This window comes from Seriola dumerili, unplaced genomic scaffold (genome assembly GCF_002260705.1).
Source record: "Seriola dumerili isolate Sdu_G_001 unplaced genomic scaffold, Sdu_1.0 BDQW01000319.1, whole genome shotgun sequence".
Taxonomy (NCBI): Eukaryota; Metazoa; Chordata; class Actinopteri; order Carangiformes; family Carangidae; genus Seriola; species Seriola dumerili.
In genome coordinates this window covers 1219526-1247228 of record NW_019174574.1, presented here as the reverse complement: position 1 = coordinate 1247228, position 27703 = coordinate 1219526, and the positions used below count along the sequence as shown (strand labels likewise).

At 41.7% G+C, this 27703-nt stretch overlaps 1 protein-coding gene across 1 annotated transcript; it reads right to left on the bottom strand.

The window, feature by feature from the left end:
- Window positions 1-2702: 2702 nt before the first annotated feature.
- Window positions 2703-27524, bottom strand: LOC111231865 (desmoglein-3-like). The gene is made up of 15 exons (XM_022759124.1): window positions 27386-27524; window positions 20021-20143; window positions 19333-19491; window positions 18989-19130; window positions 17289-17446; window positions 15600-15734; window positions 15266-15451; window positions 12067-12268; window positions 11802-12018; window positions 11554-11696; window positions 7227-7448; window positions 6842-7084; window positions 6231-6361; window positions 5760-6041; window positions 2703-5365 (listed from the first exon to the last, which is right to left on the bottom strand). The coding sequence occupies exons 1-15, from the start codon at window positions 27428-27430 to the stop codon at window positions 4313-4315; spliced, it is 3441 nt and encodes a 1146-aa protein (XP_022614845.1). The 5' UTR covers window positions 27431-27524; the 3' UTR covers window positions 2703-4312.
- Between the last annotated feature and the right edge of the window lie 179 nt (window positions 27525-27703).

Here is a 27703-nt window from a genome sequence, read left to right as displayed (position 1 = left end):
TTTGTATACTGGGTGAGGGTAATAAGGAGCAGCTGTGTGACCAGGTGAATAGAGTTGGCTTGATAAGGTGAGAGTGGCTAATGCAGGGAGGTGCAGGAGAACAGGGTGAATGGGAAATTACTGACTGGATGACAAGGAATGCTGAAGTGAGGCAGGTGACCTGAGAGGCAGAACTGTGACAGAAAAGTTGGTGGACTGTTTGCTAGCTGGTGTTTTCAAAGTATGTACTCTTTTTTATGTTTAGTTTACAGTGGCAGCCTAATGATGAACACACAACAACAGCCACGTGGATGACAATCATGATTTAACCTGCAACAGATGCATGTTGAAATTTAAGCAGTAGTTATTTTTTTCTTACGTTAAATTTACTTGCTTGAGCCACAGCTAAAAATGTTTATCTGCATTTACTAAATGTGATTTTTTATTTGTCTCATTTTTATACAGATAGACAGATGTTTAACTTGTTTTTTTCTTATTCAGTCTAGGGAAAGAAGGAGAGAGGTTGCTCTCTGTGGCTTAATGGTGCACCGTCAGACTAGTGCGGACTAGAGAGACCAATACATGATGAACTGATGAAGCCGCTTGGATAAGAGGCGAAACGTCTTCCACAGACAAATACAAGTCCAGTTGCCTTCGATTTAATTTGAGAGAGAGATAACTATGACCTGGACGAATGAGAACATTCACAGACACTCAGAGAAAGGTCAAATGATCTCTTCAAAGAGCAGTTGGTACGTAAATCAGGCACTTAAGTTCAGACACACTGTACATTTTGTTACTCTTGTTTTTAAATATGATGACTTATAACACTGACAGTGATTCTGACCCATTTATGCCAGGATGGGTACCAAAGAAGTGAAAAAGATTTTTGTAACAGAGCTGCTATAATGTCTGATCCAGACAGTGCAAGGATTGTGATTGAGGAAACAGAAGTCCTTTAAAATCTGAATGTACCCAGAGCCTGTGCCTTAGTAGTGGATCTAATATATTGACTCAACATTAGCTATCCAAAAGAACTGAAAAAACACTTTTGAGGTGCTTCAAAACCTAGTCCAAAGGTATTGTGTGTAAAAAATGAACTGCTGTACTAAAAAACTCAACAGGATATGTTACACTGGTTAGTTTGTTTGTGTGTTTGTTTTGTGTGCAACATACAGTTGCCGGTTTATTAGGTACACCTAACTAGCTTTTAGCTAGGTGGACCCAATACTGGCAATTAATAGTATTTTGTACACAAAGATTGTTCACAGTAAAAAAAAAACAACAGTTGACATTGGATTTACAATAAACAGGTTGACCACAAAACTGGAAATGCTGTGCAAAATTTACTCTGACTTAAGTGAATTAAATTACTACTAAAATATGAAAGTAACAATTTGCATGGACATTACTGAGTAGAATGGAATAAAATGAAGAAGTTAGAATAGCTTAAATTAAGTAATTTGGCCACTTAGTGTCACCAAAACTTTTCATTAAAATTAAGTTGGTTCACCTTATTTGAGCTTTTAGAGAGTACAAAGTGGAACTAAAGAAATTGAGTTAGTCTAACTATAAAAGTCTCATGTGATTTACTCAATATTGGCTAATTTGGAATTACTTAAAAAGATCCATGCTTGTATTTTTTGCAGAAACACAGGACACAAGGGGAAACACCCACTGAAGTTTTGGTTATACAAAGACCAGGTGGCTTGTAGCAACGGCCCTGAGACACCATACTCCTTACTCCATACACCAGTACTCCTAGCAAGGTCACCAGGGATCACAGTCGTAAGCTCCAAGTCAATAAAACCCCCTCAGCATTCCTGCAAGCATAAGGAGCTGGTCTGCTGGTCCACTGTTCCATGGCCAGGCTGGAATCTGAATTGCTCCTCCTGAACTCCAGTCAGAAGCTCCTTTCAAGCACACTGGAATAAACGGGGCCAACCCAATGTGGGAGTTGAAGACCTCATCGATAGGGGCCCCTGCCAGAGCTTTCCTTTCAGCAACTCAGAGTCACACGGAGGGGACCTTCCCATTCCACTGACTGAACTCACACACAGCAGCACTCAGCCAGGGGCTTGTGAGTATCCCCACACCCATCTGGTGCCTGTAACACTGGGTAACTCTAGAAAAAGAGAGAGTCCAGTCCCGCTCCAGGAGTTTGGTTCCAGAGCCCATGCTATGCGTAAAAGTGAGCCCAACTTTAATTATTTTGTACCAGTCCACCTCTCACTCCAGCTTAGGTTCTTTCCCCTCCAGAGAGGTGACACTCCACATCCCTAGAACCAGTCTGTGATGCCAGGAGTCAGCATGCCTAGGTCCATGCCTTTGTGCTTTGTGCTCACAGGGTGGCGGCATAGGTCAAAGCCAGCTCACCAGATGCTTGCCGGTGAGCTCCCCTTCCAGGTCTGGCTCTAGGAGTAGGCCCCGTTTTCCTACTGAGCAAAGATACGTCCAAAAGACATCTTTTGAATGTCTTTGTCACACATTAGAAAGACATCCCCTCAAGATTCAGAATAAACGTTTTTCTGACGTCTTGAATGTAAAATGTTGACATCCACAGCACCTCTCTACAAGGTTAAAAAATAGGTTAAAAAAAATGTGTTTAAATGTGGTCATTGTGAATGTCTTTTCAAGGTCTTATTGTCAACTGCAGACACATGTTAAACATTATTTATACTATACATTTTGGCACTGTTCACAAATAATGCTCTCATGCTTCATTCAATTCAAAGCTCACTTTCATTTATTTCAATGTAATTTTAATTTTTAGTTGCACAACAGCTCTATAGACCCACCTCATCCCCAGATAGCAAAATAAATGCAGCCCATACTTGAGTCACATGCTGGTTTTCTTCCAATATAGGCCCAGTTCCATGGCCCAAATCTGAGCTGCAACAAAGATGACTAATATTATTATTATTATGATTATTATAATATAATAATCATAATAATAATAATCATAAACCAGCATAAACACAGAAGTAACAACAATGTTATCATAAAACACAGGGACAACAAAATACTGTGAAAAGTATCGTAGTAATATAAAATAACAAAAGTTGATAGATAAAACCAGGTGACACATATTCAATATCCACAGAGAGTGGATAATTGATTCTTTCTGGCACAATGGTGAACATCAGCAGTAACATGTTAAAATTCATTTTTAAGAAAAGACTAATACGAATTGTTATACAAAAGACTTATTGAAGAAAGTAAGTGTGAAATAGATGTTTTCCATTAGACATATTATGACATAATGTGAAACGCATTCCAACACATAAGCAACTGCACAGTAATAAATCAAACCCCCATTATACCATTTATAACCATGAACATGTAGCCTACACACAATAGAAAAAAGTATAGAAGAAGAAATGATGGAACATTTTGTCGGTTTTAATGTCAGAAAAGAGTTGAATTGCTCAACTGGTTTAAATGTTACATTTGCCATTTCAAATTTTTGACCAAAAGACATGACTCATGACACTGTGACACTGACTAAAGAAACATTTTGTTAAGCATGAAATATTTACTGCAATTGATTCAACTCTTATAAACATGAGAAGAAAAGTAGTAGTGAAGTAAAGAATGTTTAGATCAAGCTTGGTCACAAGAAACTAAAATGTAAATGAGTACAAGTGGATGTTTAAATCTAATTGCTTAGAAGTTATACTACTATTACAGAATCATTGTAAATAGCATGAGCTTGGCAGGGTGTTTGTCTTTGTGTTCGTTTAGGTGCTGTTGTCCTGTAATATGTGGATATGTCAAACAGAATTTTCCCCACGATGATGTGGTGGAGGTTTTCTCCCTGGCCATTATATGAACATTTAAATTATAATTCAATAATCTGGAAAACAGCTGGTCAGGTTTGTAATGTAAGGTAATGAGGAGAAATCTGTTCTGCCCTACAGAATTTACAGAATATGAATGAAACAAGCTATAAGAAACATCCCATCAGCCTTCTGTACAGTGACACATTTGAACCATTACTGTTCATTGAAAACATCCCAAGAAAGTCATAAATACCCTGATTAGACAACATTTGACTATAGTGTATTTAGATCCAAAATTTAGGTTGCAAAAAATATTTTTCCAGAAAACTGTGAATATAAATATTTCTCAATGATGTATGATTTCAAAAAGCCAGGTTCACTTGTCTTCAAACAGTGCTGTAAAAGAGGATGTATGAGTGTGTTAGTGTCAAACAGAAGAAGTGTGAACATGCAGGTACATGTTCCTAGTCAAACTGCTGTAGCCACACCTTCAGAGCATCACACATAAAAATACTTGAGAGACTGCCTTGCTAGAAGTTTGACATGACACTTCAGTGAATTTCTCTGGTCTCTTGCACCACCTTGTGGTAGGTGGGGGTTGTGCTCACTGTGGTGGTAGAGGAACCCACCACACTGCCCTGAAGGCCAGTGGATGTGCTGCCCGTTCTGTAGAGTATTCTCTGAGAACCTGAAATATCACTCATCTTGGACAGACCTTGTGCTTCCTGGACCAACTGCCCTCCACTGCTTGCTGGCGCTCCAACCACCAGAACTCTCTGAGAACCTGAAAGCCCTCCTTGCTGTAGGGTACCTCCCTGCACGAGGCAGGTCTGACTCCCTTTCAGCAGATTCATTGACCCTACAGGTACCTTGCCCTCCATGACCATCATGGGCTGGGAGCCAGTGTGGATCAGGTTGGTACTGTCCCCATGGATCCCGCTCCTTTCCACCAGTACCATGTTGGGGCCTTGGGATTGTCCACTAGACATCACTGTCTGACCCTGAACGACCACGCCTTGGGCAGGTCCAGTATGGGTGCCGTTAACCAGTACCATGCCCTGCAGGTTGGTGGGTGGTGCCTCAGCCAACAGCATGGTGTTCTGAACCTGTGGCTGGACTACATATTGCATTGGTTGCAGCACAGGGGTGGAGGTGTAGTACACAGGCTGCTGCTGTAGCAGGAGCATCTGGCCTTGATTTGCTTTCCCTCCTCTCATTGGGGTCATACTTTCCTTCACCACCTGAGAATGCTCAGATGTCTCCCTGACCATAGTCTGCTCCGTTTTTGAGACAGTTGGCTGCAGCTTGTGTGAAGGGGGCAGCTGTGGGGCAGTTATCAAACTTGACACTGAGGTCGGAGTGTTGATGGTGGTACTGGGCGGAGGGGAGAACACTGGTTTGACTTCAGTTTGGATCGTCTTGCCTCCGCACACCTCAGCCAGGGTCTTAAACTTTGGTCCGAGGTCATTGAGGAACTGCAGGTCATTGTCAGACTCCAGGAGACTGCAGCAGCCCACTGAGCCCGCAGAGGAGCCCTGGCCCTCATAGTCATGAATCAGAAGACTGTCCTTCACTCCAAGGTTCTCATTGCCACTGGTCACCTTCTGTTTAAAAGAAGAAATTAAATATTACCAATCTTCTCTTTTTTTTGAGTAAGGACAGCCATTTTTTGGTATTCATGATATAGAATTTTTTGGAATTTAAACGAATGTCTCTGAAATCATAACATTACAATTCTAATCAAAAAATCTCATTATTAGTCAGTAGAAACCCCATAAACATGTATGTTGGTATGTCCATTAATACACAGTGAGTTAGCTTAAAGGGCTCTTTAAAATAAGTTCTTAAAATTCAAGGTCAAACTTAAAAAAACCCTTTTCTGTAAGTGACAGGACAAGGATAAGTATACAGTGGGATTTTTGTTGAACTGTAAAGGCAAAGAAATTTGCAGCTGAGCAAATATGTAACAGAAAATAAAGGGTAGAAATTATTCCTCACCTGACTGTAGTACTGTCCCAGGAAGTGGTCCGACAGAGCCATGCCATCATAAATTCCTCCACCTCCTCCTGATTCTCTGCCCTCAAACTCAGAGTAGAAGCCACTGCCGCTCCTCTGGTTCACCCCCTCCCACTGTCTGTGGTCAACTGCAAAACCGGCCCCGTTCATCCCATCCATGGAAGTGACTGACTGTTCCATTGCTGCAGTTTTGGTACCCATGCCTGTATCCACTTTGATCAAATCTCCATCTATTTGTGTTGGCAAGTTCAGCAGTGGCACCTCCTACAATAGGCCAAGGATCCAAATGTTAGAACAGATTCAGAGGTTTTTCTGCTGCCTAGTGGCTAAAAACATTTAATGAAGATTTCAAGTAGATTTGGTGTCAATAGCAATTGACCAGCGTGTATAGCCAGTATTCCAGTCCTCACCAGTGGAGGTCATGTGTTCAAAATTTAAATATGTTGGTCTTACCGTGTTCTCTCCCTGGCCCTCAGTGCGGTAGTTAATGAGGTGTGATTTGGTGTCGAAAGGCATCTCAGTAAAGCCCCCTGGCAGACCCGCAGCCCCCCCACATTGGCAGAAGAGCAGCAACAGAGGAATGACTGTAAAAACAACAACAAAGTTTTAGTCTAACTTAGTGTCTCCCAAAGTGTAATGTGAGAAATGCAGTGGTCCCCTGGGTCCTCCAAAGAAGGAGCTGCAGTTTCAGTTTGCCTGGCACAATATGTTGTAACAGGTGACCATGTAGTTCTTTATTAACAACACCAGGTCTTTCTATAACCCTTCTTGTGTAAATTACTAATGCTATTGTGCCAAAGATTTAGTGTTGTCCCTCACTTTGGATAAAAACACTAAATGAGTAGATGTAAATGGTGCATGTTTTAATGTCTGACATTTTTGACTTGACTGAGGGACTGCCCTCTTGAATGTTTTCAGATTTGCTGCCACCTGCTCGCGTTACCGACCATCTACAAGTGTGATTGATTCGATCCTACTGTGCCAGAGTTCAGTTAAGTGCTGAACCTCTGTGGCCCCCTGTCATCTTTATGCCAGGTGAAATATAACGGTGTGGTCATACTTACGTGCTAATAGCAGCAGGCCCAGGAATAGCAGTCCAATGCCTGCAGGCCCTAACTCTGCTCCTTTGCTGGGCTGACCATTGGCCCCCCTTTTTCCACACACCACTCCATCCTCACAGGTACAAACTTGGACTGTCACTTTCTGTGGTTCTGGACAGACGTGTCCCTGCTCATCCTTTACTAAAAATTCCACTTCATAGAAACCAGGCCACATGGACTCCTGGGCCCTCAGGATAGCTGCAGTGTCTGCCCGCATCAAACATAAGAAAAATGTAGAAAATCAATATGGTAACAAAAGGTTCTAGAACTTCTGCAAGCTCATGATCTCAAGCTGCTAAACACTTGCTGCTTTTCTCTCACATACAGATGGCAGCAGTATTCTCCTTACCATTGAGATGCTCCACCTGCCACTTGCCCTTAGTGCCTTCTGGGACAATATCGAAGTCAAAAGGGGGTCCGTTGGGGAATCCATCCTCATCTTTGGCGTTCACAATAACGTTATCACTTGTGGTACACATAGTCTGGAAATCACTGGTCAGGGTGGGGCAGTGGTCATTAAAATCCTCCACCTGGATAGCTATGGTGCCAGTGGATGTTTTACCGGGCATGTCTGTGTTAGAAAATTACAAATAAGAACAGATCATTCAGCATGTTCCTTATATCTTTCCTTTCTTCAGACACAAGTTCACAGACAAATGCTTCACTCTCACTGCTGCTTGACAACAGGTGTACACAACTGGTTGTCCTGCTAATGATGTGTTTGGACTGAAGATGCAGATTTTCTCCTCCTTCATTGTTGTGTTTGACTTCTGTAGTCTTTGCGCGGTCTGTATAGATCTTAGATGAAGCTAGCTGGCAGTTATGTGTTCATGTGACTTGCATTTTTCCACTTCCTGTATATCCAGTATAGTCATGATCCCCAGCAGATGACCCATTTTGCATAGCCTCCTATATAGTCAAAAGGTTGGACACACCTTCTCATTCATAGGTTTTTCTTTATTTTAACTATTTTTTACATTGTAGAACTGAAGACATCAGATCTATGAAATAACACATATGGAATTATGTAGTAAAGAAAAAAGCTTCCTATTTTAGAGTAATTTACCTGAGCAGCTTTGCACAATATTGGCATTATCTTAACCAGCTTCATGAAATTGTCACCTGGAATGCTTTTCAATTAATAGGTGTGCCTTGTCAAAATTTATTAGTAGAATTTGTTGCCTTTTTAATATGTTTGAGACCATCAGTTGTGTTGTGTGGTGGTATTGTTGGTATACAGTAAACAACCCTATTGGACAATGGTACTAATCTATTTATGTCAAGAACTGCTCAACTAAGTAAAAAGAAACAACAGTCCATCATTACTTTAAGACATGAAGGTCACTCAATCCATAAAATTGCAAGAACTTTGAATGCATCTTCAAGTGCAGTTATAAAAACCATCAAACACTCTGATGATTCTGGCTCTGATGAGGACTGTCCCAGGATTGGAAGACCAATTTACCTCTGTTGCACAGGATAAGTTCATTAGAGTTTACCAGCCTCAGACATCAACAATGAACAGCACCTCTGATTAGAGTCTACATGAATTCTTCATCGAGTTTAAGTAGCAGACACATCTCAACATCGACTGTCAGGAAGAGACTGTGTGAATCAGGCCTTCACGGGCAAATTGCTGCAAAGCAATCATTACTGAGGGAGGTCAAAAAGAAGAATAAAACAAAAGCACCAGTGGAAATCAGTACTTCGGTCTGATGAGTCCAAATCTGAGTCTTTGTGAGACACAGAGAAGGTGAACGAATGGTATCTGTGTGTGTGGTTCCCTCTGTGAAGCATGGAGAAGGAGGTGTGATGATGTGGGGGGGGCTTTGCTGGTGACGCTGTCTGCGATTTATTCAAAATTGAAGGCACACTTATCCCGCATCACTACCACAGCATTCTGCAGCAACATGCCAACCCATCTAGTTTGTGCATAGTAGGATCATCATTTGTTTTTCAACAGGACGATGACCCAACACACACCTCCAGGCTTTGTAAGGCCTATTTAACCAAGAGTGAAGGAGCACTGCATCACATGACCTGACCTCCACAATCACCCAACCTAAATCCAGTTGAGATGGTTTGGGATGAGTTGGACTGTAGAGTGAAAGAAAAGCAGCCAACAAGTGCTCAACATATATGAACTCCTTGAGGACTGTTGGAAAACCATTCCAGGTGATGACCTCATCAAAGCAAAAAGGTACCCTATTTGAAGAATCTACAATCTAAAACATTTTGTTCTGTTTAGCCTTGTTTTGTTGTTTATGTTGGTGTTTGTTTTTGTTTACTATGTAACTGGTGGGATTGCTGAATGAAGCAATCCCAGTATATGTTGTTGTTTTTTTTCTTCCAACCCATTTTTTGGCCTGCTACTAGTCCCACACCATTTGTTGTAGAAACTCCATTCAAATGTTAAAACGTGTGTCTTGATCAGCACATTCCAGGCATTACTTTTTTCAGCAATATGTCTAATAATTTCTGAAATATTGATAATTTTGTCAGACTTTTTTTTACAATGGAAGTCAATGGAGAGAATGTTCAAATCCTTGAAACCTTTCTCCTCTTTGAACCTCAACTACTTTGCCATACTTTAGAGACTTTATTCAGTCTTTAAACGGGTCCCAAGACTTTCAGCTATTTCAAATAAATTCAACTTTTTGATATACCTGTACAGTTTTTAATTTATCGCAGTTTTAGTTTTATGCTTTTTTCTGATCACTTTTGAGTTTATAATGGGTGTGTGTTGCGTGGAATGTTCAGGGATAGAGTGGGTGACATCACCGCTAGAGTGAGAGGAGGGATTAAACTGCTAAAAAAAAATTACTTTTAACCTCGTCCTCCAGGCCACAAATTTAACTTAATGCTTATGATTATTTCCCATCAACTAGACAAACTTGTCGGCTTTCAGACAATGTGACTAACAAAGCACAGAGACTCACAGAATCTGAATTGTGCCCTTTCAAAGTGGCAGGTTACCATCTAACTAAAGTAGGAAACAGGAAGGGAGGCATTGTTAAAATGCCTGCATAGGCCATTACAGCATGAAACAAATCTGCACTGTGTAAGTTTGTGTGTTCATGTCACATGTTCATGTTAGCTCTGTCGTCCAGCTGCACACAGGTGATGCTCGTTAACAGCCTGATTGATCTCTATAAGCTTTACAAGTGCAGCCAGACACACACAGCCAGATTCACACACACACACACACACACACACACACACACACAAACACACACACACACACACACACACACACACACAAACACAAACAGTCTGTCATTCTAACGGACTCCATTTAAAAATCGCTGCATAGGCCACTTTTTTGGCACCACAGACAAACATTTTATATGACTGCAATCAGCAAAGTCTCCTCTCTCACAAAATCTAAAATTCATGTGATAACAGTTACGATATTTCAACTGAATCCCTGTCCCACTCAGTCAAACCAAAGCAGTTAAAATCACCAGGGCAACCTCTGAGTGCAGGAAAGGGGCTACACAGATGGATCAAATGACCTGATTAGAGACTCCTCTGATATCTGAGGTGTTTATCAACCACTTTACTGACATTTCTGTCAAAGTCCAGCTACAGACTGCTCCAACACTAAATACAGACAATGATTTACACACATTTCAACTGTTTTTACTGGAAATGTGTTTCAGTCCAGTTATATTCAGGAAACATTCCGCAGTTGATGTCAGTTTGTCATTCTAACTGACTCCACATTCCATATATTGTAATTGGTAGATTACTTTGGAGCTACTTTTGACTCCACAGACAAGTACTTTATATCACTGTATTGAGCAGAGTCTCCTTTCTCAGAAAACACAAGGCTTTATCTGATAGGATTTGACAGTCTTTGATTGGCAAGCCAGAGGTCTCAGCAGAGACCAGGTCTCACTCAGTAGGAATTGAGCACTTAGGATCACCATGGCAACCTCTGAGTGCAGATGAACGGACAGAGGTGATTCAGATCAGCTAATTAGACAAATTCTGTGATGTCTGTGGTGTTTTATCAAACTGACATTTGGCTGTCGCCAGTGCGGAGGCATATTGATTTCAGGATGTCCGTCCATCCAGAAGGACAAAGGTCCCATTCTGGTGGACACAATATCTCAGTAACGCCTTGACGGAACTTCTTCAAATTTGGCAAAATTGTTCACTTAGACTCAAGAATGAACTGATAAGATTTTGGTAGTTAAAGGTCAAAAGTCAAGGTCACAGTTACCTCACAAATAATGATTTTGGCCTCCTGAACGCAATATTGCCAGATCTCACTGAGAAAAGCCCTTCAAATTTTGATATAATAATTAGACTAGAAGTCAAAGTCACGGTGACCTCAGAACACAGTTTAGCCATTACTCAAGACTAACACAGACAGACAGAGTTGGTTGCAACTCCATTTAAAATATTAGTTACTGGCATTTAACAGTGAAGCTCAGCTTCAGATTTTTCTCAACAGCCAGCAACACAGTTTAGTTTCAGCTTGGGCAGAAGCAGCAATCCCACTGCAATTTCTTGGGAAATTGCATTAGTTATAGTAGTCACTCGTTCCATATGTGTTTTTAGGTAGTTTTGATGCCTTCAGCATTGTTCTACAATGTAGAAAATAACAGAAATAACCATTGAATTAGTGTCCAAACTTTTCATTGGTACTGTATGTTGGAAAAGTTTACCTTCTGAAATGCAGAGTACTTGAGCAGAGTATGATCCATTGACAATGTACGGAGATTCTCTGTCAGGCATCTTGTTCAATTTGATCTCAGCTGTCTCTGGGTCGATGGTTAGCCAGTTGTCAGGATCTGAACCCTTCACATACCTACAGAAGAAATGCACTGTGTCAGTTATTCTTATTGAGTGTAGGAAACAAAGCTGACATTTTAACTGTAGAGGCTTTCATGCGTATGTTTATGTATGCACTGACCTGACATTCTCAGCTGGTTTCCCAGTGTCTCCATCTATTGCAGGGTAGCGGGCAATAACATCTTTAATGTTGATGGTGTGGCTTCCCTCTGAGATGGGAATAGCTTTGGTTTCGGGGTCAAAACGTGGCCCCTCAGGCTGGTTCTTCACATTGATTTTGATCGGATAGGTTTTAAATGTGGTCCCACTTTGCCATGATGATACTCCCGATCCACCTCCTGCATTGGCACCAGTTGCACCAGTTGCCCCCCCAGGTCCACCTCCACCTCCACCTCCAGCTCCAGCTCCAGCTCCAGCTCCACCTCCACCTCCACCTCCACCTCCTCCACCTCCACCACCTGCTCCGCCTCCCCCCCCCCCTCCAAAGCTTATACCAGCTCCACCACTCGCCCCAGATCCAAATAGTTCAGCCTTGTTTCTCACAGATAGTCCCAGTTCAAGGTCTTTCACATCCTCATAATCTACAGCCTGTAAAATAGCAAACACAAACACAAATAACACACATTATGACAATGTTATTAAAGTTTGTAAATACAGGCTTACTAAATTTAATTTTGTGTACATGCATAATATTAAGGTAACTTTGCCTCTTTGAGTCATTTACATTGGTAATGCACATAAAAAGTATTGTAAAAGTATGATTTGAAGGGAGTATTACAATTTGTATTAGGGGTACACTCCTAAAACATTTTAAGCTTTTTTTCAATAAGTAAATTTAAAAATTGTCATGTCTCAGCCAAAACCAATGTCAAACATCACCAGCCCATCAGTGAATCACCACCTTAATGTGGTAGAAGGGTTTGCATAAACTCATTATCCTGGGAGATAGTCTGTCGGGGGTAATAGTTCTTCATAGGGTAACTTAAGACAAGCCCCAGGTCACAGGTCAGACCAAAATTGTTTAAGCTACCTACCCTGGACATGGAGACTAGGCTCCAGCCTCTGGTTGCTGTGCCTACACCCATGGGACTTGGTCAATCTCATTCTGTGCCTTGTGAACCCAGCACCCAGCAAGTTTGGATGTGAGGGTGAGGTACGTACCCAATTAGGTGGCCTTGCGGTGCTGAGTCCAGGCTACAAAACCTGGCTCTAGGGTTGTGAAACATCTCTTCTACCTTTCTGGTGGCAAAGGGGGAGAGGTATCAACTATCATTGAATCCTGATGGTGTTTTTTTGTGAGGAATGCCTTGCCTGATCTGAGTTTCTTGTTGATGGACATAATGTTTGTCATGGAGTGTCCATAACAAATACAATATTTTAGCATTACATGGTTCCTAGGTTTACTTGGTACCAGAACACCTTAAACAAAATGTTGACTTTGTAATGACTTCATCTGACCTGAAGTTGACACTCTTGTAAAGAGAGGAGAAGAGATGTCTACTGATCACCTGGCTGTCAGTGATGGGTGAGATTGCCAGATAGTCCTGGTAAACCCAAATGTGCCCAACCTCCAGAATCATTTTTCCTGCATCCCTGATGGGGCTGGGGCCGGGGCCATCAAAATCTCCATTGCAAAGCTGGCTAGTTGGAGTTGTGGCCAGAAGGTTGTCAGTGCCTGTCCTGATGGCAACCAAAGAACCTGGTGGAAAGGAAACCACCAAGCTGAAGAAGGAGTCCCCTTTCGGGTGTACCCTTTCGGCCCAGGGTACACCCGAAGCAGTAGTCAAGTATCAGGAGGATAGACGGACTGCAGCTTTTGTACTTGTGGAGTTCGGGGAGGCAATTCAAAAAGACTTCAGGTTCAGCTCAAAATGGTTAGGGAAAACTGTCAAGACAACCCGGGGGGGGAGGTGGGGCTCAGTCTAGACTGTTTTCAGCAGGGAAGAGAACTCATTGAGTAACTTTTGAACCCACCTGTTCTCCACAAGGGAGGCAGAGATGGAAGGCTTGAGAGGTGCCTTGTACATTTCTCTTGCAGAGTTCACTGTATTATCAGACAATATCAAGGATGAGTTGGCGACCAGGGATAATTGAAGATTTACACTTCATCATTTCAGTTTCAACTTGGTTAGATAACTGCCTCTGCAAATGTTGCTGGGAGAAGTTAGGTAGCTTACAAACCCTCATCTCCTGTCCACACCCAAGAATTGCCCCTCATGTCTCATCTTCTCTTTGTTAACCTAAAATAAAAGGATTAAACTTGGTTGACTCCACATCAGACACCAACTTTGCTTGGCTCTCCACACCTCTTTAAGCTAAGCCCACTCCACTTGAAGGAGGCAACACTCGAGATGACAACTCTGAAATTTCATTAATTTCAAATTGATTGGACATGTTAAAGCCAATCTTACTGCCTGTACCAGCCAAAATGAGCAGTCTTGAGTTAACACTGACCTGTGACTTGCCACATGAGGCTTTTTTTTGTTTCTTGCTGTATCTGAGTCACTATTCTAGTCATGTCTACATCTACTTGTCACAGGGTTACTGTGCGTATGCATCTGATCCTGGCGGGGCTGTTTTTTTTTGGTGGAGACTTCCTGTGCTTTCGCTGGGTTTATTTGACCCGAGAAGACACCTGGGTGCGGGAGGCACTGATTGGTGCAGTGGGCTCCACAGCAGCGTCTTCTACCTACTTCCACAGCTAATCGACAGAGAGATGCAGCATAGGTGTGCACGATGTATGTGCTGACAGCGGTGGAGGAACAGAGGAGACATTGACAGCAGAGTGGAGACGCCAGCCTTCGGTCGGGTTGAGACTGCGGAGTTTGAAGAATGGTGGACAGCCTGCAGGAGCCACGAGTGAGGCAGGGCCAAACAGGCTAAACACACGCACACTGCCACAACAAGCTGCTGCATCAGAGAGGGACATGCCTCATGGGATAGTGAAGGGGTAAATGTATGCTTCACCTCTCCTCCAGTTAAGTCTCGCTTCTTTTCCTTTTCATGAAATTGAATGTTTCACCCTGGCAGTAATGCTCGACGGAATCAAAGAACTTGACACGAAACTTGCTAATTAGGAAAGAGCCTTTCTTTTGTGTTTTGCCTATGTTTGCCTTGGTTTGGAATATTGATTTAATTGCACGATTATTTGATTTGTTTTGCTTGGCTAATGAGTCTGTTGATGTGAGTTTTTACTTTGTTTGTTAATTGGTCCACGTGGGTGCTTCAAAGAAGGAGCTGATAAGACTGACTGCGCTACTGAACGCTGCTGGACCCTGGACTCTTTAACACTGGCACTCTTACCGGTGGTTGGAACATTTGGGACTCTTTTTATTGTTTTAAAAATTGTTCTTAACTGATTTTTTAATTTGTAATTTGGTTTTTTCTATAATTACACACTTGCATGCTGTTTTTGGATCAGTCTGCTCCCCAGTACATTTAAATGAATTTTACCTCCAAGTCACACCCATGACAAACTCCTTTCAAGGATTTCATTTCTTTGATTCTTTGTGTATGGAGCATGATGGCTGCATTTACCACAATTACCCATGCACACATATTTCTTCTAAATTACAACTGCAGTACCTTGTCAAGCATTAGGATACCCTCGTTGGTGACAGGGTCAGTTCTAATGCTGAAGTAGCCAGCCTCGTTGCCTTTGAGAATCTCAAACACAGCTTCCCAGTTTTCTGTGCCCTCTAAGTCCAGGTCTTGTGCTTTGAGTCTCATCACCTCCACACCCTCAGTGTTCTCCTCAATACTGGCTTCATACTACAAGTAAAACACATTATGAGATGAAAGTAACAGGGTTCATTTCAGCAGGATTTGTTGATTATCATCTGTGACATCCACATTTCCATATATACTTTTATTTTCTCAGCAAAAGAAAAAAATTTAGAACTGTGAGAATGAAACCTACCTTGTCTTTTTCCAGAGTGGGAAGGTTATCGTTCACGTCTTGGATCTTAATGGTAACAGTGCTGGTTTCACTGTTTCCGCCTGGTTTGCCATTGAGGTCTTGTCCTTTCACTGTAAGAGTGTAGAGATCTGCTGTCTGAAATGAGAAAATAGTCATAAATCTCTCAGAGTTTGAGGCTGTATAACAGATTGCTGGGAGATGGGAAAAATGTAGAAGGTGTGAATCTGAAAAGTTAACAATGAATAGAATAAAGTTTGCTGCATGATTGCACCTTGGAGAGAGCGATGCTCTTGTTTGCTATCATTTCCATAAATTATAGGATTCATAGCTAATGATTATGACAGTGTCATTCTGAATTAGATTGGGGACATAGGACCTTACTGTATGATTCAGTGAATTTACTAATTCCAACAGGATGACAAGACAATGTAGAAAAAGGACAGTACCTCTAAGTGCTTTGTAATGTATGTGGGCCATGCACAATTGAAGTCCTCGACCTGCGCTCATGCAATATTATATTTCAGTCAGAGACACTTTTGTAAAAGTCCAGATGTACAGTGACAGTAGGTAGATAAGTGTCTTTAAAGAAGAAATGCTAGAAGCCTTGTGTAACGAGTGAGTAAGGGTCATCCATTTGATCTGCAATTTCCTTGAACATCATCACTTTCAATAATGTTGTCTTAATGCTATATCTTTTGTCACTTTTTTGTCACTAGTGTTTGTTTGTGTTAACAAAAACTATGGAAAAATAGAAGATGAGATGGCGACGAGATGAGACTTGAGTCATTAAACATTAACTGACTAAATCACCATACATTATTGTTGAAGGAAAAAAAAGTGATGTTTTAAAAAACATATAAAATGAATTCTCTCTATACTTCACAATAAATTACATATACTTTGTTTTGCAAACAATTACAGAATCCAAATGTCCAAATCATCTTCCTGCTGACTTTACAAACGAACGCACTACCAACTGTGTTTGCCTGGGCCGAGCTACTTTAATGTACTTTACAGCTACAGCTGCAGCAGCTTGGACAACATATGGTGAAGGAAAAGAACATGACAGCAACAATGAGAGTTAGTTAGAAAAAGGCAGCTGCATCAGGACAAGCGAGGTAAGCATATCTTGACCAGTTAAAGCTAAAGATAGACATCAAGGAGAACAATACTGAAGTGGAAGTGATATCTCTCCTTACATCTGATCTCAGAACAGCGTTCTGTCCCATTGATAAAGGCTGGAGTTTGTCAAACAGAGAGGGGAGCAGCATTGAGGATAATCCTGGGATCTTTGACCGGTGATTAGCTATAGCTAAAGTGTGCTTGACAAGTTGTACTTTACTCAGCTTCTACTGTTCTGAGATCAGTTATAATATTGCAGCATTACTCTCATGTGCAGACGTGTGTGGAAACTAAACTTGGGCATTAGAAAATTACGTCCAAAGTTTTTTTTGTGGAGCATTAAGAAACAGCAGTAATGAATAAAAAAGCTAATTACACTGATTTATCATCTCTGTGTGAGATCTGCAGATCAGTACGTAGGTTGTGTGAGATGCAGGAGAGAGGGAGAGAGAGAGAGAGAGAGAGAGGGGTTGCATGTTTGTCAGTAAATAAATGCTGCAACAAGCCAGGAAAGTTGAACAACAATAAATGTGAGGATAACACTGTTGCTTGTAGTTCATACTGTACCTCTCTGTCTAAAATATTTTTGACATAGATGGTCCCATCAGATTCAATGTAGAACATGTCATGGGGTGGATTCTGATCTATGATGCTGTAGGCGATCTGAGAGTTCTCATGCCCTGGTTCATCAGCATCAGTTGCAGTGATTTTCATTACCGAGGTCCCTGTAAAAACAGAATTGAATGAAACAGTAAGATGCTCATAAGACATAAAGATGTTCTGTGGAGTTTAGTTGTACACAAACAAAAGTTGTGTACATTCAGTGTTTGTCACATGATGTGTATCTTTGAGGCCTGACAAATGAAGCTTAGCGCAAGTTCAATCCAGAAGACTATCTCTATTCTATCTGTTTCACCCCACTCCTTGTAATCAGCTGATTTCAGGTACTCGCGAACCAATCGCACCACGATCTCAACCAGCCAATCAAGTTGTCCCTGTAATACTTTAAAATTTGTTCTCCTCTCTCCCGTTGTCAGCTGTCATTTCAGTGCGGTTGCTGTGACCCTCCTCCACCCCTTTCCCCTCCAGTCTTCATATCCAGTCAGGCCAAGTTCATCATCACTTTCTTCAAATCCAGATCTCCAGCTTCTCCTCTTCCTACCTCCAGGACCACCACCAGTGTCTGGATCCCGGGGGGTTTCCTATATTTTTACCCCCTTATCACATATGATGACATCATGATGGGGTCTAACCGCCAAAGACTGTCATATCTCTCACTTGTCCTCTCTTGTTTTGCACATGGCAATAAAAATTAATTTGTTAAGCAAATGAGTCTCTCCTGACTGAAGTCTGTTGAGTGCATTTCCTTTATCTTAAAACATGTGCAAAGCTGATTTTCTGAATAGTTTGGAATTGCGCATTGTTTACATCCATGTTTACTTCACAGGCTTCTTCACTGCCTTTGTTAGCTCATTGATGAGCCACAGCATTGAGTCAGGCACAGAACTGAAGCTGTGCTCAGACTGGCTGATGGTATCAGCTGTTTCATATATGATTCACAATCAGTGGCTCATTCACAGGTGTTAAGCTGGTCACATCCAGTCATAGTCATATAGGTGTACAGTGCAGACATAATAACCAGTCAGTTCTCACTAACCTCCTCATGTGCTATATCCCTGGTTTTGTTATAACTAAGGTTGTTTATGTGTGTTTATTAAAGGCCATTAACTCTCTCAGCAGAATCCTTGTGTCTTCTCAGATTCTTTGAGCTATTTCAAACAGCAAAGACTTTTTCAGCAAAAAAAAAAATTGTGGAACCATTTGGTATAAATGGTCAGTTCCTCAATGTATCTCTGACTGGTTACCAACACCAACTGTCAATCATTGGAATATTGTAAAAACAAATGGCAGTGAATCGTGCTCCATAAATCCTCCACAGGCCATTTTGCCTCACGTGGAAGTGTTTTTTAATGGTGGGTCCCTCTTTTGTTGGTGGCGTGCATGTGTATTAGGACGAACAAGCTTGCAGTTGACACATTACATGTTCTTTGCTTGTGGTTGCACAGTATTCCGGAGATCACAGGTGGCATTGATACGCCAAGAAACACAGCTTTTGTTTTTGTATGACACAACTCAGCAACGCAAGGTACCTATAAACTGCTGAGCATTGAAACAAAACCGAAAAACGATAATGGCTTCATTCATAATGAAGCCATGAAGGATTACTTTGCCATGACATATTAGGATGGGGAAACAGAAACACTAACCTGCAGCACTGAGTTCATTCACCTTCCCCTGCTGGATGGCTCCAAAAACTGGAGAGTTGTCATTCTCGTCTCCAACCTTGAATCGTATGGCAATGTGTCTCTCTGCCTGCCTGCCATCAGTGAACATTGCAACACCTGACAGCTGAAACAACAGAGGAGGAACACTTTTGTCACCTTTACCCTCTGTCAATGCAGGTATATTCACAAACAGCCTGTGACACTGATTTGAAGCAAATGTTTGCCAAATATCTCAACAATAAATATGAAAAGCAGCAATTACTGAATGTGAAATCAAAGTTATAAAGTACAGCAAAATACAATCAAATCTGCCACAGATCACTCACATTATACGAATCAATGACCTCCCTGTCAAGCCTTTGGGTCACACGAATTAGACCAGTTTGAGGGTTGACGACAAACACATGGAAGGGATATTGGTTTGCACCAACGCCTTCCAAGGAGTAGCGAATATTCCCTGTGCCATCATCAAAGTCTGAGTGAATCTGAAACAGAGAGAAGAGCTGGTTCAGTTTAACACAGTAAAAAAAAAGCATTTGCATAAGAAAAAGGAGAACAAGAAGCTGTAAAGTTTGAAAACTATCTTTAGAGGAGAGAGACCAAAAACAAACTGTAAACCATCATTCATTACTGAGCATTATCAATGTACATCTCAGCACTGTCCCTCTAGGATTTTACTGTCACCAGCTTGTCTGGCTACTTGTGATTCCACCCTGAGAAACACTATGGGGAAGTGCCCTTTTTGTCGCAGAAGCTGAAAATGTTTAAGTGGCTCCATCTGGTTGCTGGTAATGGTTATTGTGCACTAAGTGCTGTGTTCCAGAGGATTACTGCACTGACCATTGCTAAAATTGATATGATGGGGTTGCTCACACATGGAGGAGCAGGTGGAGTTTGGATAAAAACGCTGTTATAAGTTACATGTATTGTTCATGACAATAAAATCTGAAAACTCAAAATTCAAAGTTAGTGCATAGCTTTAAAGAGAGTTGAAGTCAAAGTTCAGTGACTCACCTTGGCAACAGACTCCTCTTGAGTGTAGTCTTTATTCTCCAGCAGTATCTTTGGTGGGGGAAGCCATTCTCTTTTTTTCCTTACCAGTTTGTCTCCAGAGTTGGCCCTCACCACAGCAACAGCCTGGAGCAGGAATACAACAGTTGTAATTACTTCACAATAAACCTTTATCTGACAGGTGAAACTATGCTCCACACATGTAAAGTCAGCTGCTTATCATTAAAGGTTGGCATATGAATAAATCCAGAGGTGACAGTTTCATTACTGGAGTCAGAGTATAGATCTTCCTAGTCAAATATTACTCTAATATAAGTGAAAGTTATTAAGTCAAAGTTTTATTAATATTCATAGTCAACCTTCCTACAGACTCAGTGTTAAATAGACTGAAACACTCCAGTGCTTGGGATTATACCACAAATATAAAAATACCTCTAAATCTGACTGATGGTGACCACACTAGTCGACATCTTTGCACATAGGCCGATATCGTACAATCATTTGCTACTGATGAAAATGTTCTTGTTTTAGTCACTCATTTCTATGTGAACAAGAGGGACTGGGGGTTGTGGTTTTTGGTTGTGTTTGAATAGCAATGACCCCTGCATGTCCACAAGGGAGCCTTGATACATATATCAAGAATAAAATCACAAAATAGAAAAGAAATTATTATTCTCACAACAATTCAGTGCAAGATTCCACGTCTTCAGCAAGCAGTTACCAGCCCACCTAGAGCAACATGAACAAACTCTATGGGCTCTTTCTAATGGAAATCAATTGAAATTTCACATCAAATCTTTTTTCTAACCACTCCTCCAGCCAGCACAGTCTAGCTGCTCCAACCAACTCTCCCTTCTACTGCTGCAATTCCACCAACTCTGAGGGAGTCATATACCACAGACCCATAGCCTTTTACTGGTGAGCTGGACAAATGCAGAGGCCTCCTCTTCCAGTATAACATGGTATTTCAGTAGCAACCCCAACTTTTTGGTGTGATTAATCCAAGATACATTATCTTATGGTATTATTAAAAGGGAGAGCGTTATCTGAGCAGGAGCAGTGTATGCTACTCAGTCAATGGCAACAGTTTGTTCTGAATAATTTATTTACAATTTGAAGTCAGTTTTTGATTATCCTGATTATTGCGAAAATGCATCTCATTCACAATACCCCATTCCCACAAACCTCCTCCAAGCCATATCCCCCTCCATTGTGCAAGCAGTCACATGTATGACATATGCTTCACTGGCCTCGGGAACATTTCCTACTGCATTTAAACTGGCTCATGTAGCCCTTCTCCTCAAAAAGCCCTCACTTGACCCTGCTCAAGTGGAGAACTATCGACTGGACTTCCAAGTGTATTGAAAGGGCTGTTCTTAAGTGGGTCTCAGAATTCCTATCGCAAAATGACCTCCTTGATCCAGAACAGTCAGGCTTTAAGAGCAGCCACTCCACTGAAACAGCTCTGTTGTCTGTAACAGTAGCTCTAAGAACAGCTAGAGCTGCAGTCCAGTCTTCGGTTCTTATCTTGCCAGACCTCTCAGCAGCCTTTGGTACAGTGAACCACCACATTCTGCTATCTGTACTCTCCAACATGGGAATCTGGGACAAAGTGCTTTCTTGGTTTGAATCCGATTTAACTGGGGGCTCCTTCATTGTCTCACGGCAAGGACAAACGTCCTTATCCCACCTCCCCGCTGGAGTGCCCCATGGGTCAGTACTGGGACCCCTCCTCTTTGCAATATACTCCACCTCCCTGGGTCCAATTGTCCACTCACATGGCTTCTCATATCACTGCTATGCAGACGACACCCAACTCTACCTGTTGTTCCTGCCAATCAACCAAACGGTCTCTGTGTGGATCTGGGCATGTCTCTCTGACATATCCACATGGATGAAGGAACGCCACCTTCAACTAAACCTCTCTATGACTGAACTCCTAGTCATCCTAGCCAATCAGACTTCACCATGATATCAACATCAAAATCGCCTGTTCATCTCTTACCCCAACCAAGGTAGCAACAACCCTTGGTGTCATGTTTGTTGACCAGCTATCCTTCTGTGACAATGTTGCATCCATCTCTCAGTAGTGCCGCTTTGCACTTTACAACATCATAAAAATCAGGTCTTACTTTACTCAGTACGCAATCCAGCTCTTGGTCCAGGTTCTGGTTATCTCTTGCCTCGACTACTGCAATGCCCTTCTGGCTGGCCTCCCTTCACACACAGTGAAACCCTTACAGATGATCCAGAATGCAGCAGCCTGTCTGATCTTCGATCAGCCTGGAAGGTCACGTTACTCTGCTAACCATGGTCGCCCAAATCAAATTATGTCTCCAATGTCTCCGCCTTCAGAGTGACTTCTGGATCAGCACCATCTACTTCAAGTCAATCATACAGCGTTATGCTTCTTCTCAGCCACTGAGTTCCTCCAATAAATGTGATCTGTCATCACCACCCCTGCACACAATACTCAGTACAGACTGTTCTGGTCTGTGGCTCCCTGATGGTGGAACAAGCTAGTCTATCAGAGCAGGATAGACTATCTTCAAGAATCTGTTGAACACTCATCTCAAGAGAGCACCTTCTCTCCTAACATGTCACACACCCTAACATGTCTAACTTGCACTTACTATGAACTTCATTTCTTCAACTGATCTCCTTTACTTACTAAATAGATGTAGTACTTACTACTTACACCACGTTCTCCTCATGAGAGTAAGGACCCAACCACCCTCAGACCCACCACCAAGGCTCACTCAACAGAGGACGAGCCTGTGTAGTTGAGAAGAGCAGTCTGTCTCTGGTGGTCAGACTGGTCCTTTCATTGCTGCCTGTCCGTGATGGCCAAAAGACAAGGGTAATCAGCAGGTTTGGGGATACTGAGGAACAACATCAAGTGTCCCACCACATCCTTACCTTGATTACAAGTTCAAGCCTCCCTTTGCTGGAATCAACTCACCTTGCCTCTTCGGGCCCTCATAGATTCTGGTGCTGAGGATAATTTCTTGGGCAGGGACTTGGCTATTCAGTCTGACATACCTTTCCTCAGGTGTGGAAGACTTTTCATCAGGCATTAGGAGCTACAGTCAGCCCATCTTTTAGCTTTCATCCTCAGACTAATGCTCAAACAGAGAACCAATCAGGACCTGGAATCTGTCCTTCACTGTATTGCTGCTTCTAACCCAGCTTCATGGAGTTCATACCTGGCTTGGATTGAGAACACCAACAACTCTTTGACCAGTGTGACTACAGATTTGTCTCCATTTGAAGCTTCACTGGGTTATCAATCCCCTTTTTTCCTCTCTCAAGAAGGTGAGTTGGCAGTTCCCTTGGTCCAGCATCAGCATCAAATATGGATGGACACTTGATTGGCTTTCCTTTGTTCTGTAGACAGCAGCAAGAGTGCTCCAGAAAGACACAGGATTCCTATGTATGAACCAGGCTAGACAGTTTGGCTTTCTTCCAAGAATATTCCCATGAAATCTGAATCCAAGGAGCTGCCCTCATTTTATCTGCCATTTTGGCCTTGAAAGCATTATCAACCTTAGTTAAGTTACAGTTGCCCAGTTCTATGAAGAATGATCCCACCTTTAATGTTTCCCAGTATCTTTGCCCTCCTGTCGATCCCCTTCCACCACACCCGGATATCAATGATCATCCAGTTTTTTCCAAGCGCAGACTCCTAGATGTGGGTCGTCATGGCAGGGGTCTTCACTACCTGGTTGGGAGGTCTATGGTCCTAAGGAGTGGTCCTGTGGTCCCGGGTGCCCCAATGTTTTGTTCTGGATGCTCAGATAATTAAGGAATTTCATTGTAGTCATCCTGACAAACCTGGTGGGTTGCCAGGAGGCTCCCCTTAGAGGGGGTACTGTCAGGGTTAGGCTGTCTCCGATCCCTTTCCCTGTGTGTTTTGTTTGTCCTCAGTTTGTCTTTCCTCCAGTTGTGTGCAGATGTGTTGTCCACCTAGTGTGGCTCTCCAGTTACTTCTTCCACAGCAGTACAGCTACAAGTCATCACCTACTGAACAATCAACTCTAGCTTAAAAGCCCTGGCTCATCCCTCCAATATTTGCCAGATTGTTCAGTCTACCAGAGGTTTACAAATGTTACAGCCAACTCTAGTTCTAGTTTGTATTTGCATTTTTGATTGCCAGATCTGTGTTTACTCTTTGTTGTACCGGTGCCTCAGATCCTGTTGCCTGCTCCTCCTGTCAGCCACATCAAGCCTTTGTCTCCATCCCTTTTCCCGGTTTGGAACCTCCATCCTGCCTTCTGTCACTATACTCGTTCATCTCTGCTGCACCCGCTCTCCAGCCTATTCCACCAAACCAGCTGCTTCGCATTCCCTACAAGCCTGCCCCAACCATTCACCCTGTCCTCCACAAGTTTGCAATTGAACTATTTTGAACTAGTACTACTACTACTACTACTACTGTTTCTCACTTGTCTGTGTTCTGCATTTTGGCTCCGAAATTTTCCAGAAACCATTCTTCAGACACTGTTTACAGCCGATCTGCATGTCCTGACACTACTGGCTCACCCTCAGATGCTCGAGGAAGCTTTGGTGGTAGGTATGGAAAGGGATGAACCTGGATGGGTGTAGGAACTAACCCAGAAAGTGCAGGCTGCCACATGTCAAAAGCAACAGCTCCCCAGGTCATGCTCAAGAATTTGCTGAGGATGTGGACAGCCTGGCCACTTGGTGTAGCACTACCCTGTTACACCTGTGAACTAGGGAACCAAACTCAGAGAGATTCCTGGAACTAGGTCCTGGACCTTTCTCAGTGGGGAAGCAGCAAACCAAGTCAGGGTGTTGCATCCTGCAGAGGATATAGACGATTGACTGGAGTGATTTACACAATGCTCAACCAGCCTGAATAGGGCACTGGTGATATGCATCTGTTCTATTGAGGCAACCACTGCTCTTTATTGGTGGACACAGGTTCTTCAGTGAACCTGGTGAGGCCTGATATTGCAATAAAAAACAATTATTCCCTCACTCAAATGTCCCTCACTGTCAGTAGAAAAAAAGAGCATGTGGTCTCCACCTTTAGAATTGGCTGAGGCCCAACAAAGGCACTGCCAAAACTACCAAAGAAGAAAATAGTCACATCTTTCCTCAATTAATTTCCTTTCAAAGAGTGAGGGTGTTCAGGTGACAAGTCATGAGTGTTTGACACAAAGCTGACATTAAGTGATTTTAACATAATTTCTTTTATTCATCTTCCTCATTTTCCAGACATTTTGAACTACAAGTTCTCCTGGGACCTTGAATAAAAAAAGGCATGTGTATTTCAGATAATATTAGATAAAGACACAGCAAAAACATCAAACCTTTTCAAACACATAGTCCTTTGTTGTGAATATTGGGGCAGTTTGTTTTTCTCACCGTAAAATTAGCTGAATTCTGGAAGAATGATTAAAAAATACAGCTAAATAATAAATGTATATTAATAAATAAAATAATTACAAATTAAGAAAAAATAGAGAATTTTCTCAATGAGAGTAATATCAGCTGAAAAATATTTTTTAAAAATTCTACAGAGACAGTGAATTTGCAAATGAGACAAAAAGGCTGCAAAGGTTTATTGTAGGGCTGAAAGAAAAGATTATTTTCATTCTTGATCAATCCATTGATTTTTTTTCAACTAATCATTTAATTTAATTTAATTTCAAATATCATGACACTATGAAAAATGCACGGTTTTCTGCTGTTTGTATTTTCCACAAGCAATCAATTACATAAACAACAAGGATGAAAAAGATGAAGATTATTACTTTCTCTGTTTGTCCTGTAGTCAAACCATGTAAATAGAAGTTACCTGAAGTAAATGCAAAGCCCTTTAACCAGTGTTTTAGTGTCAGACTGAAGTTTACTTTCACTGAGCTGCTGACAGGGATGGAGCTGAATTTGTTTGGGCTGTTAACATTTTTGTATTCATCTGCCAAGTGCAAACATATATTTGTCTCACTCTAACTTGTAATTACACCCAGGAGGTTGATGTGGAAGCTTTTTTGACTGGAATGCTTATATTTAGCATGAGTTAAGATACTGCAAGGGCCTGTTTGTAAAAGTCTCCACCTGTCAGGTACTGTGTAGCTGCTGTGGACAGAGAGAGGCACCACACCCTACCACTGCTGGAAAATTTAACTACTCAGTTAATACATGGGCATGTCAGGATAATAAAGGTATGAGGAGAAGAAGAAAAGGGTGCGGCAGTCTTTTGTTGAAAAAGAAGAGCTCAGTATGACTCACTACGACATGTATGAAAAAAAAGAATGAACTGAATCAACACTAATGACAGGGACCGTTTGTCTCCATCTGAGAAATACCTCTAAGGGCATTGCCTTCCTTCTCTCACTTCATTACTCAAGAATGACTAAATGAACATGAAGTCCAATGGAGCGTTGAGAAAAAAAGAAGAAGGCTGTGATCAGTCAGCCAAATCAGAGCTGGATTATTTCAGAAATCATAAGGCCTCGGGCAACAAGGCTGCTAACTTGTTGTGTTCAGATCAGCCACTGAACTCCTGAGGAATTGGTTTGGGCAGATGAGGGAGCAGGAAGAAAACAGTTTGTAATGACATTGGATTTTCATGATACATGATGATTTTCTGTGTTTTAGAGCAGAAATCAACTGAAACATGTTAAAATACCACAGAAGTAACAACCAGCTGAGGCTCAGAGTCAGCACAGTCTGCTTAAAGCTGCTTTCAACACAAATGTACTTGATTCAGTTCTGATATTTAAATTATTTTCTCAAGTCATGTAACTTCAAATTAATACTAGCAGCATGACGTGTTTTTAATTTCACACTGAAATGATATGATTATGGATATTTGAACATTTTTCATTTTTTGAAAACAACACAATATTCATTCAAATTGACTTTTAATAAACTGATGATTCAACAAATCTCTCCAGCTCTATATGAGAAATGATGTGATGGTACAGCCCACATATGTGTTTCCATGGCTGCCAGGTATTTGTTAGGGTCAACATGAACAAGATCCCTAACCTATGATGTGAGAGTATGATCAAACCTAGACTCCGTGTTTTATCAAAAGAGTATAATTTATAATTAGCATCAGAAATGATGAACAGGAACAAGTAAGAATTTGTAAATAATTTGTGTGAAGTCAATGTGGTTGAAAAAGTCTGTATATCTACAGGTAACCTTGATAAAACATCATGGAAGTGTCTCAGTTCTGAGCTTTAGAAATATTAACTATAAAAACAGAATGACATTTACATGTTTATATCTGACACCTCCACAGACTCCTCACATACTATCATACAACATGAACCACAGACACAGTTCAGACTGGAACAGCTGAAAGACACAGGAAACCCCTTCTGTACTCACCACCAACAGCAGCAGCACAAACACGGGCCAAGAAACCCGAACCATGACTGGAGCAAAGTCCCACTGCTCGTATCAAGTGAACCAGTAGAGTCCTGACAAGAGTTCCTGACTGACTGTGAGCTGATGGAGGAAGGAGGAGGCTTATGAGAGAGGAGTGCTGCACCACACACACACAAACACGCACACATGATCAGAGAGATACCCTACAGCACAAATATTTTAATGACGCATCAAAAGAAGAAAAAAGGAATACAAAAAAACCCATCAATCATTCCGAACCAGATAAAATGCTGATTATATTCCTTTTGTTTTAAACCC